Source organism: Sitophilus oryzae, unplaced genomic scaffold (assembly GCF_002938485.1).
Source record: "Sitophilus oryzae breed Bouriz unplaced genomic scaffold, Soryzae_2.0 scaffold_1372_pilon_pilon, whole genome shotgun sequence".
Taxonomy (NCBI): domain Eukaryota; kingdom Metazoa; phylum Arthropoda; class Insecta; order Coleoptera; family Curculionidae; genus Sitophilus; species Sitophilus oryzae.
This window is the reverse complement of record NW_022146029.1, coordinates 417,713-436,243: the sequence shown is the minus strand read 5'-3', so window position 1 is coordinate 436,243 and position 18,531 is coordinate 417,713. Positions and strand designations below refer to the sequence as shown.

The 18,531-nt window shown below is 32.9% G+C and overlaps 1 protein-coding gene across 1 annotated transcript; it reads left to right on the top strand.

The window, feature by feature from the left end:
* The first annotated feature begins 355 nt into the window (after nucleotides 1-355).
* On the top strand, nucleotides 356-17,225 carry LOC115875313. The gene is made up of 3 exons (XM_030890733.1): nucleotides 356-501; nucleotides 5,765-6,032; nucleotides 17,005-17,225. The coding sequence occupies exons 1-3, from the start codon at nucleotides 490-492 to the stop codon at nucleotides 17,223-17,225; spliced, it is 501 nt and encodes a 166-aa protein (XP_030746593.1). The 5' UTR covers nucleotides 356-489.
* Nucleotides 17,226-18,531: the final 1,306 nt, after the last annotated feature.

The window sequence follows — 18,531 nt, the reverse complement described above, 5'->3', positions numbered from 1 at the left end:
AAAATTTACATGGGATTTCCTATGTCTCGTCCGACGATGCAACACCCGGTATAAACTTTTGTGAAATATTTGAATAAATATATTATCAAGAAATGAGTATACCAATTCACGGATTAAGAAAGACAAAAAAATATTCTCCAAACGAAATAGTTTGACAGTTTCTTCACAGTTTCCACATATCCAATTATTGTTTTTATCATAAATAGTTTTATTTTAATTCATCATAAATGAATTTAATATAAATCTCGATTACTAATTACTACTTTTGATAATAATAATATGTTTGATAGCTTAATATCTGTTCTAACAAACCTAACCCCTAACCGCTCGCTTTTTTTTCTTTTCAGGTTGCTCGCAATAGTCTAACAACAGATAATCTACATTTTATTAACTCTCATCAGAACTAACATCTACAAAAGGCGTTAAGAAAAATGCGATAACATACGCAACTAAACAAAGCATGGTCGGCTTTAAAATGTGGGGCACATAATGTACCCAATGGTATGTATTGATTTATATCTTTTTTAGGGAAGATTTTTTTTTTGTATGAAGATTTAAATTATGTTGATAATGTTTATGAATTTATTTTTATATGACAACGTTTTGACAACCATACATATCTTGATATTATCATATGGCATCATTAAAAAAGCGGCGTCACGGTGGCCTTTGAAAAGATTATAATATCTGTCCTGTCGTTCCCTCTATGTATATATGTATATATACTCCAGGATTGTCGCAACTAACGTCGCATCCCCAGGCCTAACCGCCACCTGTTACGATCAAGAACATCTTCCTCTTCCAAGTTACGGTCCTCCATTGCCCTTCTGATGGCCTCATTCCAGGATCTTCTAGGCCGTCCTCGTTTCCTTTTTCCAGGAGGTGACCAGCTGTAAATACGGTAGGGCCATCTTTGGTGTTCCATGCGTAGCAAGTGTCCAAACCACTTAAGGCCCCCTCTGTTCGACTCTATCCACTATTGTCTGTTTGGCATCCATTTTGGCTCTGATTTCCACGTTCATAACTCTGTCCAGTTTAGATACTCCCGCACTGCGTCTCAAATAGTCCATTTCGAGTGCATTCAAAGCTCGCTTTTGTTCAGCTTTTAAGGTCCAAACTTCACACCCATAAGTTACTACCGACTCCACTAGGGCTCTTCCAATATGTATTTTTGTGTTTGGTCTTATGTTTTTGTCCCACCAGATGCCATTCAGTGCTCCTATAATCTTCCGCCCTTGTTCTATTCTAACAGATACTTCTGTTTTGTCCAGTCCCTTTCTGGTTATACGTGCCCCCAAATATTTAAACCATTCAACCTGTCTGAGCTTTGCATTGTCAGTAATAAAAATGTCAAATTTATCATCTGAATTGGTCACTAGATATTCCGTTTTATCAATGATTACAGTAAGGCCCCATTCCGTGTATGTCGAATTTACCTGCTCATCATGAATTCAAGGTCGTAAGCATCTTGAGCTATGACCACCTGATTTCCCACACACTTCTTCTTCCAGTCCCTAAGAACCACTTCCAAATACAGATTAAATAAAAGAGACGACAGAGGACATCCCTGTCGAAGGCCTTTAGTTGTAAAAATTACCTCAGAAAGTTTGTTACCGCCCTTAACACGAGCTGTGTTGTTGTTGTACAGCACCGTAATTAAATTTATGAGACATTCATCCACATCAAGTTGTTCCAGTATGTACCATAATTTAACTCTGGGGATGGAGTACAAGCAGTGAAAAGGGTAAAATGTTTCTTGAAACACTCAAATATATAGGGTGTCCCATTTTCCTGTGTTTTAAAGAGTTACTCGTTTATGAGTAGAGATTCAAAGATGCGGTTTTCACATTACTGTATTACTTTTTTATGAAATTAGATGCTACACACAGATTTGCTCTAGCCCTCTTAGTTTCTAAAATACAGGACGAATTTTAAAATTTTGCATTTATCGGCGCCCTTTGTATCTCGGTTATTTTATAACTTATCGAAAACAAACTTATGTATCTTTAAATGGGATACCATATACAGGGTTATTCACCTCATCCGATTCGGAGTATTGTAGCCAAATAATTAGATATTTAGAAGTTGTGAATGATGGGATCGTTGGAGAAAAGTTACTATACTAAAGCTACAATTTAAAATTACTTTTAAAAGGTACAGAGTGTTCCAAATAAATAAAAAATATCAAAGTTGTATTTTTTAAATGGAGCATTATTATTAACATATATTATTACATTTTTAATTTCTACGATTCAAATGAAGGTAAACCGTACGACTGAAACCTTACCGTTTGAAATATTTACAATTTTGTGAAAATGCAATAACAATTTTAATTGTTTATTTCTCTAAGAGTATTTAAGTTTTTAAAACCAGATATTGTAATGAAGATTTTCCTTTTACTAAATTTTGTGTTGCAATAATAAAAATGATACTACCTTATATAAAGTGTTTAAAAATTTAATTTAAATAATTATTAGTGCTAAACGGCAATAACTTGTGTAATTTAAATAGACCCTGTATATTTTACGAGAATCAGTTGCTCAATTTAATTGTCTATCAAATTGTATTACACCATTTTTACCTATCTCTTTAAGATTTCGTAGAAAATGCATTTTCTTATAATTTAGACCTCATTTATCCATATACATATGGAATATTGACATTTTAGAGTATTTATAAATATGTAACAAAATTTCAAAGAGTACAAATACTAATATTGTCTATATAGTATACTTATTTCCTTAAAAAATGAAAAAAATGTTTGAATATTCGTAAAAGAAGGCCAACTAATATGAATCCAGACTAAGTAAAGAAGACTAGTAAAAAACTGTTTTGTATATGTATTAGACAATATGGTAAAAAGTAACACCTTATAAATTTTATTTCATTTTTTGACGAATGCTTATTTATAACAACAGCGACGTTCACATTTATAGCTTATTATTTCCTGATACAAATCCACATTTATTTAGAATAATTTATTAACTAACACAATTAAGTATGTAATTAATTAATATTTGGGGAGAAATAATGGTGGTATATTTAATCGGTATACTCTTTTGCAGAGATTTAAATAGTTTTGTTTTTATAAACAAATGGGCTAGCTATATTGTCGGTTTTAGCACCTGTACATTTTGTACATTTGCTGCTTTAAAAACACTCTGTACATTTTGAAAGTAATTTTAAATTGTGGCTTTAGTAGTCCTCCAGCGATCCTATCACTGACAATTTCTAAAATCTAATCATTTGGCTACAATACTCATGTCGAATGATGTGAATAACCCTGTATATTATTTCTTTAATTTATTTACCTTATTTTTAAAAATATAATATACTCTATACTTATTTTCATAAACAAGGTAAAAAATGCATTCATTATTCCCTGACAGGAATAACTTTAAACATATTAAGTAAAGTATTCTAAATATAAATGTTAGAGAAAAAGTATATAAAAAATAATTACCAATAACGAATTTATAAAGCATCGGAAGTTTAGTCTACAAAAACACATTCAGGAGAAGTTTATTTTCATGTACGCTAGTTTTTCATATACTCGGATAAAAATACTTCCTTGAATCAAGAGTACAGTTACTCTGTTATTGTTGCCATTAGCAACGTTCTAAAACTTGATTATCAAATTCTTAGGTTTAGTTCAAAAATATATCATTGAAATTAGTTTTGCTTTCTTTTAAGTGCGTCCAAGAATGTTGAACACACAGTATAAAAATCTATCTCAAGTTTGTCAATAATTTTTATTCAATAATTTTATTTTTGATAAAATTCCTATCATACTATAAACAAATCTCAACAAACTAAATACAAATGAATTGTTCAAAATTAAATAAATTATTTGAAAAATAAGTATGTTGCTTTTTATACAGGGTAGTTCTAAATTCGAGGACGATGGAATATCGGAAAAATCGTGTAACGCGCATATACGAGCTGATGCAAAATTTGTAATATTAGGTGCCATTTTTTGGAGACAACGGATGCGTGACCAGAGACAAATTTACCGATTATTAATAGTTTGTTAAGCGTATAGTGAACTTTGTATAAATTTTATTACAATGATGATAGTTCAGCTGTCAAATGTATAAGCCGTAACGATAAGAAAGAGCCAGGAATTACGTTTCACAGATAAATAAACAGCCCCCTCCACTGTTTTAGCGTTTTCTTATTAAATTTCATAGACATTTTTCTGATATTATACTATATGTCATAACATGTTGTGCATAATAGTCCAAACTAGTTTTGTTTATAGTTAGCTGGCATGATTTCGCCTAAGGAGCAGCATCCACCATAGGTGTAGGCGAAATATTTATCAAAAAAATCTGAATAAATATATATACAGGGTGATCCGAACTGTATTCCGGAAACTTCAGCAGCATATTCTGCAGATAAAAATAAGTAAAAAATTTCATAGAAATATATGTCCTAAAATGCTTAGTTTTCAAGATACAGGGTGCAGAAGCTTCATTTTTATTTCGATTTTTTCCAAATAATTTCTGAAGTAACGTCAATATTTGGATGAAAATTGGTGTCTGGATTTTGATGTCAATACGATTCCTGCTGGTAGAGGGCGCCACCTACATATTTTTTTAACTGGGTTGAAGCGTAATAACTTTTCATCCGTACATGTATAAAACTACTGAGTAAAAGAATATCAATTTACCAAATTTTTTACGTAAAAAGGTCTCTTGGTAAATATCGCTACGAGTAATGGTTCTCGAGATATTTAGAATCGAAATTATCAATACCTGTCATCATTGACATAAATTAAACATGTTGACTAAATAGTTATTAGACTGATATCATACATTTGAAATGTTTTTGTGCCAAAGGTCCAACAGAAACTCTTTTATTGCCATTTTTTTGAAGAAAAATAAAAAGTTCCCAAATTTGATCATTTCAGTCAAATAATTATCTACTGAACATGTTTATTTTTAGTCAATAATGACATGTATTGACTATTCCCATTCTAAATATCTTCAGAACGGTTGCTTGTAGTGATTTTTACCAAGAGTATTTTACGTAAAAAATCACGGAAATGTATATTTTTTCACTCAGTAGTTTTATACAGGTACGGACGAAAAGTTGTTACTCTTCAAAACAGTTAAAACACATGTAAGTGGCGTCCCCTACAAATAAGAGTCATAATGACATCAAAATCAAATTTCTCATGTCAAAAAACTTCCAGGTACCAATTTTCTTCCAAATATTGACGTTACTTGAGAAATTATTCGGAAAAAAATCGAAATAAAATGAAACTTCTAAACCCTGTATCTCCAAAACATTTTCGGACGTACATTTATACGAATTGTTTTACTTATTTTTATCTGCAGACAGTGGCGGATACAGATACTAAAATCTATAAATTAGGTCAAATATTAAGCTTTTGGGTTAAAAATGGCGCTCTAAAAAGCATATTCTTTTTATTTGACCCCCCTTAAAATATATTCCGGGCCCCTCCTAAAATAAATTTCTGAATCCGTCCCTGTCTGCAGAATATCCTACCGAAGTTTCCGGAATACAGTTCGGACCACCCTGTATATATTAATTAAATAAGTCTCTAATAAGAGTCGCAGTATTTTTTAACCGCTGGAAAAAAATATATTTGTGAAACAATTAAAATTCCAATTTTTTTATGTTAACCCCCGGCACGACACTGTCTGAAGACAATTTGGTCTCGGCTGTTTTTGGTCCTTGTATTCTTTACTAATTGCTAAGCACTAATATTCTAACCTCTAACCCCCTGCTTTGCTAGGTGCAACGTCAACGTGACCAGCAACACCAAAAACCGAACCAAACTCGGAACCGCGCAGGCCTTCTAGAGCAGCAACCGACCGTGTCCGTAATATCCCGAGGCCGTTTCCAGCAGCACGACGTTCTCGAGCCGTTGCAAGAGGTATCCGTTGCGCAGCAAGAACTCACGGACGACGACGAGGAAGAGCAGAGGCTGCCGAAGAGACCGTTGCACAGGAGATTTTTCACTTACGTCAGAGAGGCGTGGACGGGAGTCAAGTCAGCCTTAGGTAAGCCGTTAAGACTTGGAGAGAAAATTCGAGGATCCTCGAGACGGACTATATCGAAAACTACTAATTCGTACACAATCCGCCCTAAAAGTCAAGGTCGACTAATTACGCTGAGACTTGAGCCTTTTCGCGTTCTTATTTACTGGACTAATTTATAAAAAAAAATATATATTTTTAATATGCAATTACCTCATCTTTATTTCATCGTAGACCAGTAAGCAAGGGTTTTAGGGTCCGAATTCTCAACACCTGCAACGGTTTACCTGAAGTTTTAACAGTGAATAGAGATATATGTAAGAAACAAATGTTACATAGTAACGATGTGTGTTTCCACCCTGGGGGTGAGTACCACCCCTTCTCGGGGGTGAAAAATAAATCACCCATTTTAATTACAAAAATCAATAAAGGGACGAATTCTAAGCAAAAAATGTTCTAAAACATTTTTTCAGAAGATTAACATTTTCGTAGTTATTTAGAATTGAAAATGTTGATTTTTCATCTAAAAAGTGCATATTTTTGCCAATTTTTATAAATAACTCGAAAACCTTGCGTTTTATCGTAAAACTCATATAAAGCAAAAGTGAAGCTGTTGGAATAGCTAAACGATCCATTTTTTGTTGATTACCTGCTTGAGTCGAGTTATCATTCTGTAAACGTGTTTTTTATTTTTTGAAAAGAAAGTTGCAACATTTTACCGTAAAATACTGGCGAAAGAACACATTTTTTCAAAAATATGGATATAACCGTTTATAAAATGCTTGAAAAGGCCTTTTAAATGCTTTCTTAAAAAAGTTCGTAGCTCAAAATCTCGCGGAGTTATGATAAAAATAATATGGTCACCTCATTATTTCGGAAAAAAATTAACAACAAAATCTATGACTAAAATCATAAAAATAAAAACTAAGCTTTTTTTAATTTAGATACTAAAAATTGACTCTGCAAGTTCGAGCGGTTTAGAATACCTAAATTTTGAAAAAAGTTGAAAATAATGAAAAAATTATTATTTGTTTAAAAAATTAATTTTTTGACATATCTCAAAAACTAAGCAAGATACGTAAAAAAATGCAACAGAGGAAAATTGAAGGTTTTTTTCTGCAATATTTTGCTATCCTTCAATTTTTCTGTAGATCTCTTTATTTCGTAGATATTACGTTTTTTTAGTTTAACTTGCATGTAAGGACCACCTTCTTTGAGCACTTAAAACCCAAAAATCTCGTAAAAATGAAGAGTTCAAGACTATTCAACTATAGATGTCAATTTGTAGCTCATGTAATTTTGTACCAATTAATAGGACATTTTTTATTAGGGGACATTTTTTGAACTACGAACTTGAAAAGACCTTTAAAAAAAGACATTTAAGCACTTTAATCTTTTCAAGCACTTTAAAAACGGCCATATTCATTCGAAAAATGTGTTCTTTCGCCATTATTTTACGGTAAAAGGTTGCAATTTAGTTTTCGAAAAATAAAGAATCAAGTTTACAGAGTGATAACTCGGCTATTACTACACCTACGGTCAACAACAAAAAATGAGTCGATTCGTTATTCCAAAAGCTTCATTTTTGCTTTATATGCGTTTTGTACGGAAGCGCTGGAGGACCAGTATGTATTTTTTTTTTAATTCAACCGGTTGATTTTCACACTCAACTGATGGACTTAATACTCAACTAGCTGAGTTTCCAAACTCAACCGGTTGACTTTAGAATCTAAACCACGCGGTTCATTGTAGTATCAGTATTGGTAGTGACTGTTTTGTTTACATGTTTACGTGCAATCACAAAACATCCCACCCACAGTAGATTAATATCAGTAATATCCCACTTTTAAAAGCTATATTTTTTTGAATTTAAATATGTATAACACAACATTGCTTATTTAAATAGTTATGGATTTATATGTAATTTACTTATAACACGAATGCTCAGGTAAAAGCAATACTTTTTGAAAGGTAAAGCAAAGTAAATGCGTACTGATTGACAGTGATAGATGAGGAAAATAAAATGTGATTAAGGCTGATTTTATCTAATTGTCACTCATTCATATGCCATTTAATTTTCTGTCATGTTGCTTTACCTTGCTTTACCTTTCAAAAAGTATTGCTTTCACCTGAACATTCGTGTTCTAAGTAAATTATTGCATATAAATGTAAGCTTTTGAATTGATTTTAGTCACTTTTTCCCAAAATAACACAACTAATTATCCAAATCACGATGTATTCCAATAAAAATATAAGCTTAAAAGGACAACAACTCAATCTGACTGTTTTATTCCGCGTTTCTTTGGAGTCGTTTTCTCCTTCTTGTTGAGACACCTTGTGGGTCGATAGAATTCAACACATTACGAACAATATTCTGTCTAACATTTAGTCCTGCTTGCCAACATTTTCGGTGCATCCATTTATATCCATGCAGTTTACTTGAAGAACACTTTTTCACTGATAAAATCTACTATATTTGGTAGTGGAGCATAATTTTTTCTCCGATATAAATTCAAATACCGCAGACGTCGTTTCAACGTTGTAAAACTAATAGTGAAGTTCGGTTGTAGAAGGAACAACAATATTTCATGATTTTGTAAGCCCAAATAAAAGTAGTATTTAATGGCGTTATTCAAATGTGGTTGCTCCATGTAATCTTTCCAATTCAATATACACTACACTATACTCTACAATCTTTTACACAGTGCAATAAAGGCGTTTTATGTTAGGACTTCACGAGAGGAGAGCGCGTGTATACATGTGCACGAAAGCGCTACACATGTGAGAGTGGAATAGAAATAATCTATGGAAATAATTTAGAATGCTTGAGAAACTCCGGTTGAGTTTATAAAGTAAACTGGTTGAGTTTATATAGTCAACCGGTTGAGTTTAGAAACTCAACTAGTTGAGTATTAAGTCAATCAGTTGAGTGTAAAAATCAACCGGTTGAATTTAAAAAAAAATACATACTGGTCCTCCAGCGCTTCCGTAGTTTTGCGATAAAACGCAAGATTTTCGAGTTATTTATAAAAAATTGCAGAAAAATATACAGTTTTTAGATGAAAAATCAATATTTTCAATCCTAAATAACTCGGAAAATATTAATTTTCTGAAAAAATGTTATAGAACATTTTTTGCTTAGAATTCATCCCTTTATTGATTTTTGTAATTAAAATGGGCGATTTATTTTTCTTTCTTTCTTTATTGATGGTTTCAGCACCGATGCTGAAACCATCAATCGATTAAAAATTCTAAAAAATACATTTTTTAAATAAAAAAGAAACAACTAGAAAAACTAGATTTAAGAAAATTTCCATTATCTATATAATTTTGTAACAAATCATACAATTTATTTTTAATGCAGTTTAAAAATCAATTTTCCCCAGTGTCATAACCGATAATTTACGACATTGGGTCATAAATTCAGCATTTCGAATATTAAACGAATTTACAAACTATTGCGTTTATGTTCAAATTTTCGTCTCGCTATTAAAAAGTGATAAAATATTTATATATAATAAAATAGCCCGTAAATCTGCCATTTTTACTTACACTAGAATATTCTGGAACCTAAGATAACTTTTATGTCACGTAACGGAGTCTAGGCAATTCCCGATCTACATAAGTGTCTAAATGAGAATTCTGCGTCCATTGTTAAGGTCATATTATATAGAACTCGTAACTAACAGGAAAGTTTAAAGAAGTTAAGGCAAAAGCATAGTAATGACAAAAATATCATATGCCAACCAATACCGAGAGAAAATTGTAAATTCCATTGATAATAATAATAATAGTAGCCTTATACTCCATATATAGGCCTTAGCACGCTTTTGAAGTGGCAAGGTATAGCTTACTATACTAGAGTATAGCTTAGTATACTAGGCAAGTAGTGGGGCTACATTTGTGTGGCTAGCACTACGTACTAGCATCCGCCTTGCTATCTTAAGATATAAACTCCAAGTACTTATTAAGCCTGGTTGACACGGTCAAAGTGTATTTGATCCAAGTACACTTTGACTGTGTCAATTAGGCTTTAAGACTGAATCGACCTAGCAACCCTAAACTAGTTATATGTTTTATTAAAAATCATCGACTGATAAAATGCCTGCCGCAAGATTCAAACCACCTGTTAAAATAATCAACTGGTGCAATTGGTAAACGAGGGCTCTACCTCTAGGCCACCAGGCAGAATATCCAATACTTCCGGAGAAACTATATAAGTAAGGAATAGTAAAGTTTGGCGTAGAATTATGAACATCCTGTATGGTTTACAATTACCATATTTATAGCAAAGTTAAGTATTTAACTTTAATAATACTAAGATATGAGTAAATATATTTCGATAGTTTCAGAGATATTAATAAATAAATAAAAAATATATATTTCTCAGCGAAGTGATCTGGAAGAAAGCTAAAAATGCAATAAATACAGGATGTTCCATTTAAAAAAATCATTTCAATCCACTCACTTTTTTGAGCACCTTCACAACCTTATAGAAGTCAAAATATTTTTGTGAAATACATCCTAGTACATACTTTAGGTTTGCACTTAAACGAAAGTCCCAAGTTTTTATTCCAGGAGCTATAGATGCCCGAAGCACTATTGCCGGACCCTGTATAGATTATTTTATAAAAATAAACATCAACTGACCCATTTTTTAATATACGATTTTGAGGATACTGTGCTTTTATTCCCTCATTGGAGGTGATTTATTGATTATTTTATATGTTATTGTTAACTATTATTTACCTAGTTGAGAGTTGAAGACTGAATCGGGAACTAAATCAAATTGGTAATGTAAACATAATTAGATTTTGCAAAATCAAAACCGTGATTATACTGCGGATCGGCTCCTAATCTCTCCAGAATGATCCTGTTTCGGAATCGATTAGGAATGGAAATTTCATAGACAGTTTGAACTAAACCCAATAACATGAATCGTATCTACTCGTAGTATTTACTTTAATTGTTCATAATATATAATGTTCGGGGCATATTTAAATGTATACTTTTAAGCTTTAGTTTTAGTATTTGTGATAACAAAATAATTATACCAAACCAAAATTAAAATAAAAAGCTGCATATACGCATACGTATACGCAATATTGCTTTCTAGCTGGAAACTCCGTAATATTTAATGTTAAGCTGTCCCATAAATCGTGACGAATATCCTAGAGACATGCAATCAAGACAAATGTTACAGATATGAGTATTTTTCAGATGACTGCTTATGGGGCTTTGCTCAGCTTAAATCCATCGTATTTATTACACTATAACTGTTGTTTTCTTTGAGGTTTCTTATTTATCTTTTTGTCACATCTGAATCGTATATAGGTACTTCAAATGCAGTATTGAGATAAATGTATGAGGAATATTAAATATTAGCATGGAAATATATTTAATAACACACTGGCACAGACGTTGTGGTGTTCATATTGAACGAGCGGTGCTTTGCTTTATCTCAGTTGTTTCTTAGTGCGCGTTCATATTGGCATCGCTCGAGAGGTGAGCTTTGCTCGAAGTCGCGTCGCCGTCGCTTGAGCGAAATTTCAGCTGTAGATTTCAAATGATAGTGTTGACATTACCGAAAAGGTACGAGCGCGAGCGAGCGTGGCTGCGCGTTGCACCACAGTGCACAGCTCGCGGTTCCGTTTTGCTTGAATTAGAAGCGGTGTCGCTGCTACTGTTCGGGCTCTTTACTCTATTTTAATGGTTTTAGACGTATCATAGATGTAATTTGCACTACTTACCGCAGAAAATGACATCTATGACAAGTAATGTAGTTTATAAGTTCAGGGTTGAGCTGTTAAAAGTCTCCAAAGAGCCAATTGTAACCAGCAAAAGTAAATATCGTAAATCGTTTGAATTTATTAATTGTGTTTTTTCAATTTACATAGTTTACATAAAAAATGATTAACGCTATATTAGTTATTAAAAAGAGCATGCCTACTTAGTAAGTTTGCAATGTTTCATCTCAAACATTGCACACTAAGATGTAAATAAATATTTTATCGAGAGCTTGGCACTATATAAAATGTTTTGTAATTATATAAGATGTAAAATTGTGTCTTAAGATTATGAATAAATAATACCTTTGTTAAAGTAGAATTCCAGATCTTTAAGAAAAATCTGGCTGTTTCATAACTTTATGTGGCTTTTTCAAAGCTTATGTGTTATGAAAAAGCCGAATATCATTATTTTTATAAGTTATTACAAATCAAAAAATATTGTCAATATTGGAAAATATTCCAAGTCATTAGTTACATAATTGAATAAACAATTACCTACTACACCAACTTTTTTATTTATTTATATATTTCAATACTATTTGCCCCTTTTTTTTAAACTGGTTCTTTCATGCCACTCTTCCCACGCCTGAGACGGTACCGCTCAGTCAGCAGCGGTGCCAATATGAACATGCACTTAGCCATTACAAGATGGTAGCCAAGATGATAGCAAGACCCATGATTAACCATGGAGCAGTTGCTTGGTACACAAAACTAGACCAGCGTACAGCAAGGCCAAACCTGTGCAAAGTACAGAGACTGGCATGCATCTGCACACACTTGCTGTGAGAACATACCCAACAGCAGCAATGGAAGTCATTAGAATAGCCATTGACACAGTACTGGAAGAATTGTCAGCTCAGGGGCTTGGAACATCCCCAAAACGATATTTCCACTCCTACAACTACCAGTGGATGACATTTCAAGAATATACAACTTTTTGAAACACATCACTGTAGTATTGAGCAATAATAAGGATAGGAAGAGAGAAACAGCAGGTAAAAGACCATTCCATATCGTGGTATACTGACGCTTCCAAAACCAAAGCAGGGACAGGTATTTGGGCCGAAATCTAAATACTCTGAATCAATGGGCACCTATCCCAGCATCCTACGGGCAGAAATCTACGTTATTTGAAAGATGCGTATAACTTATCTCAGCTAGGAACTATCGGACACAGGAAATAGCCATCTTATAAATAGCCCGTAAATCTCGCATTTTTACTTACAGTAGAATATTCTGGAACCTAAGATAACTTTTATGTCACGTAACAGAGTCTACGCAATTCCCGATCTACATAAGTATCTAAATGATAATTCTGCGTCCATTGTTAAGTTCATATTATATAGAACTCGTAACTAACAGGAAAGTTTAAAGAAGTTAAGGCAAAAGCATAGTAATGACAAAAATATAATATGCCAACCAATACCAAAAGAAAATTGTAAATTCGATTGATAATAATAATAACAGTAGCCTTATACTCCGTATATAGCACGCTTTTGAAGTGGCAAGGTATAGCTTTCTATACTAGAGTATAGTTTAGTATACTAGGCAAGTGTGGGGCTACATTTGTGTGGCAAGCACTACGCACTAGCAACCGCCTTGCTATCTTAAGATGTAAACTCCAAGTACTCATTAAGCCTGGTCGACACGGTCAAAGTTTATTTAATCCAAGTACACTTTGACCGTGTCCTACGGACAGAAATCTACGTTATTTGAAAGATGCGTATAACTTATCTTAGCTAGGAACTATCGGACACAGTAAATAGCCATCTTATCCGTGAGTCAAGCAGATAAAAGCGATCAACTCAGTAACAATCAATTCGAAGTTGGTCAAAGAATTCCTAGAGAAGCCTAAGAGATTCCTAAGAATTGAACAGAATGGTGGCTCGCAGCGATTTTTACCAAGAGATATTTTTTACGTAGAAAATCACAGAAATGTATATTTTTTTCACTCAGTAGTTTTATACAGGTACGGACGAAAAGTTGTTACTCTTCAAAACAGTTAGAACACATGTAGGTGGCGCCCCTCCAAATAAGATCATATTGATATCAAAATCAAATTATACTGTGTATATTTCAAGGCTAAAAAAGTGTCGCAATATTCATCAGGGACGTGCATATGAGTTATCACTGGAATATTTTTCTAAAAAAAGCATGTACGCTACTGACTTTTCTTTATCTTGTTAGCGAAATAGCGTAAGCAGTTTAATACCGATTTAAAGTTGTCTCTTGATATTTTGTCGATTTCGGCCTACATAGGCAATTCGAACTACATAAGCAAAGAAAATAAAGTCCTCGGAAAAAGCGAACACTCCACTAGCTGGACTAGAACCAATCTGTTTCCCAAGTGGAAACCAACTTAAAGCAGAACTAAAAAACCTGGAAAAATATATCCATAACCTCTAACGGTCTAAGACACTCTAAGAAATTTCTCAGAATTTACGACCTTTTTATGAAGTTCTCTTTATGAAGAATTTTAACAGCTGTACCCTAAACTTCATTATTTGTAATATAGTAATCTTCCTTACTTGTAATAGAAGTTTGCCTTTTTCGCGACAAGTATTGTCAGTGGCGGACTAAGCCTGTCGGGGGCCCGGGGCGGCAAAGCTAAATGTGGCCCCCGGTCTGTTTAGATAATGATATACTACTAATGCACATTTTGTAAAAATTGAATGATGTATAATGGTTGACAAAATTCAAGTATTTATACAGGGTGTCCCAGGCTGAGCCTGCGTTACAAGTCGTTACAGTATCATTGTTTCACAATGAGATCTATCGATTAAAAATATTTTCAAATATATGACTATATATATATACATATATATATATATATATATATATATATATATATATATATATATATATATATATATATATATATATATATATATATATATATATATATATATATATAATATGATATGACTTTCGGAAGTACCGGAAGTTGACAGCAACTTTCTTATTATAAATGGGTGACCCCATTTTTTATTACATACTTATATTCTCTGTAAAATTTTATGAATTTTGATATTAAACACTCTATATCTAACGTTAACCGTTTTTGAGAAAAAAAATATTTATAATTTTTGGAGGAAAAAAACTGCCTGTCAAAAATATGTATACAGCCTAAACGTCAAACTTAGTGATTGCCACAGCCACTGTACCATAAAGAGAAGACATGTGGCTATCTATGTCAAAAACTAAATTGTCCGAATGTCATATAATATTGGCCGCAGCTCTCATAGAATTGTGCGATTAAAAAATTATAAAATAATTTTTTTTTCAAATGGAAATCCACTTTTTTTATTTCACTCGTAAAAAGGCTTTTGTTACTTTCGTTTTTAAAACTTGTTACTTTTTGACTATACATGTTCCTGTACCTAAAATAAATCGCTTTTAAGTTATCTAAGATTTAGCTTTAAAGCGTATATTTTTCTTGATTTTAACCAGTAGCCTATGACAGTATATTATCGATCATCATTTCCAAGCTAACTTTGCGCTGTTTTTTTTTCGATCGTACGGTATATTATTAAAATATCAACTATTAGATATCACTAAAGAACGAAAATACAAGATATATTTATATAAATACACTTTTTAAACTTTTGAGGCACGAGAAGTTATAATATAGAAAATTCAGATAATTCATTTTCTAACAGATGGAAATAAATTGTCTGACTGTTTGACACTTAATGTCAAAGGAAGCTAGATTAAAGCTAGAGAAAAATATACGTTTTTAAACTAAATCTTAAATAACTTAAAAACGATTTATTTTAGGTATAGGAATATGTCTAGTTAAAACGTAACGAATTGGAAAACCTTTTCACTAGTGAAATAAAAAAAGTGAGTTTCCATTTGAAAAAAAGTTATTTATGATAATTTGTTAATCGCTCAATTCCATGACAGCTACCGCCCTTATTATATGACATTTGAACAATTTAATTTTTGAAATAGATAACCACATGTCTTTTCTTTATGTCAAAGGGGCTGTGATAATAACTAAATTTGATTTTTAGGGTGTACAATTTTTTTTGACAGGTAGTTTTTTTCGTCCAAAAATTTTAAATATTTTTTTCTTAAAAATGCTTCCAGGGAAACACCGCGACAAAATATCGCGATTTTGTAAGTCCTCCAAGATCCGAGGGGCCCCTTCGCTGTCTCAGGCCCGTGGCCCCCGTTATACTAAATACTTCACTGCTCATCATCAGTAATGAAGCTAGAATACAAGTTAAGCTGTGCATTGGTTGTAATTTAAAATGTGTATTCAGTAAAAATAAATAAAATGAAACCATTGAAAAATTAACTTAAAAGCTAAAATAAATAAATTCAGTCTCAAAATATAGAAAAAATAATAAATATTCGATATTTTAAAGAAAGAAAATTACCCCTTGATTTAATTTCCTAAATAGAAAATGCCATTGACAATAATTACTGGGGCCTGATAATTGATAATTAAGTAAATATCTGCTCTCATTTATACTGTTTATAGTTGGCATATACGTATGGTTTGCATACTCCACCTACAAACTGCTTTATAACTACTGAACACATATTGGCCTTGTTTGCCAGTTGAATAAAAAATTACTTATTAAGATCCGGATCCCTTAAAGATGGGGCCCGGGGCGGACCGCCCCTTCCGCCCCCCCCCCCCTAGTCCGCCACTAAGTATTGTATGCTATTTCTTCTTTGACACGTCTACAAACATTAACATTGAATAAAAAGTCCTTACAGTTAGCAGCGACGCTACTCGAAATTCAAGCAAGTCGAAAGCCCTAGCTTTAAAAAAGCAGCATGTACGTATTGGAGCTTTACATAAGATTTAAACTGAACAATATTTAATGTTAAGCGGTAGTATAAATCATAACAAATTCTAAGGTCAAAACAAATGCTGCAAATATGAAACTTTTTCAGAAAACTTCTTATAAGACTTTGCTCAGGTTAAATCCTTTGATATTTATTACACCAGGATTGTTCTTGTCTTCGGCATTTTGTTGTGTATCTTTTTACGCCCGTTTATAACATAAAATATTTATCTCAAATGAGAGTGTGCCAACTAAAATAAACCTATTCCGAGAAATTATTAAAAGATAAAATAAATATTATATAGAATGTTAGTTTCTGCTACTGATAATTGGAGATAGAACAATACAAAACGACTCCTAAGAACAATAGAAATGGCATCAACAATAGACTTACATCAATTACAGGATATACCTTATATGATCGGAAGAGAACTAAAGAAATAAGAAAAACATGTAAAATATGGGATGTAGCCAGATGGACAAGAAACAGGAGAAGAGAGTGGAGAGACCATGTGGATGAACAATACAAAACGGCTCCTAAGAATAACAGAAATACGAACACTTACAAGATTATATTACAATTACAGGATATACCTTATATGACCGGAAGAGAATTGAAAAAATAAGAGAAACGTGTAAAATACAGGATGTAGCAAGATGGCCGACAAACAGGAGAAGAGATTGGAGAGACCATGTGGCCAGAATGCCATGATGCGAAAATTTCTAAGGATAAACGACCTAACACACACACGACCGCCTGGACAACCACCTATAAGATGATAGCTGGTCTTCATCATCCCAACTGTTCCTCGGGAACCCTTGAAGAAAACGCATGACTTAGTAGTAACGTACGTAGAAGAAGAAGATAATTGGAGATAACTCAAAATTAACTTGAGAGTAATTATGCATATATATGTAGTTGAAAACTAGATACGGTCCTGCTGGCAACTAGCCCTGAACAACTGCAGACAATATTGAACAGCGTCGTTGAATCTTGCACGGAAGCGGGCCTAGCCTGGACAATATTAACAAGACCAAGGTGATGGTGATTAGCAAGACCCCTAATATAGATACACATATTCACATAGGCGGTGTATATCTGGAACAAGTTAATAATTTCAAGTATCTAGGATGAACAACAATTTTACAAACACAACTGAAATAAGAATAAGAATAGAAGAAGCTAGGGCTGGGGGGATTCAGAAAGACGAGTAAAGTGCTTTGTTGTAAGGACCTTCAACTGCCTCTGAAAATACCGTTATTAAAGTGTTATGTGTTTTCGATCTTGCTTTATGGAATGGAGTCTTGGACGTTGAAGAAGAGCGAGATGAAAAAAATAGAAGCCTTCGAAATGTAGTGTTACAGAAGAATTTTAAGAATATCATGGGTGGACAAAATTAGTAATATCAGAGTGTTGGAGATGCTGATACGAGTATGGTGGTCATAAAAAGCATAAAGTCCAGACAACTGGAATACTTTGGACATCTTATGAGACAGGAGAAGTACCATCTATTGCAGAACATCATGGAACGCAAAATAGAAGGGAGACGCTCTGCTGGAAGAAGAAGGATGTCCTGGCTCAAGAACTTGTGGGAGTGGTACGAAGTCAATGCCATCACAACTATTTAGAAAAGCCGTGCACAAAATACAAGTGTCATTGATGGTAGCCAACGTTTTTCAAGAACAAGGCACATGAAAAACCTCAAGGGCTCTATCACTCTTTAAGGATCCCTAAATACCTGAAAATGTTATATTTTCTCTCTTATTCTTTTTTAATAAGTAGTTCAAAACTAGAATTATGTATGCTAAAGACTAAATACAACTAAAAAACTCTTGTAAAAGAACTAAGTACAAGACAAGCACAAGCGGAGTCCAATGTGAAGTATTCAAGTAAAATATTAAGGTAAAGAAGTTACCAGCTAACCAATGCGG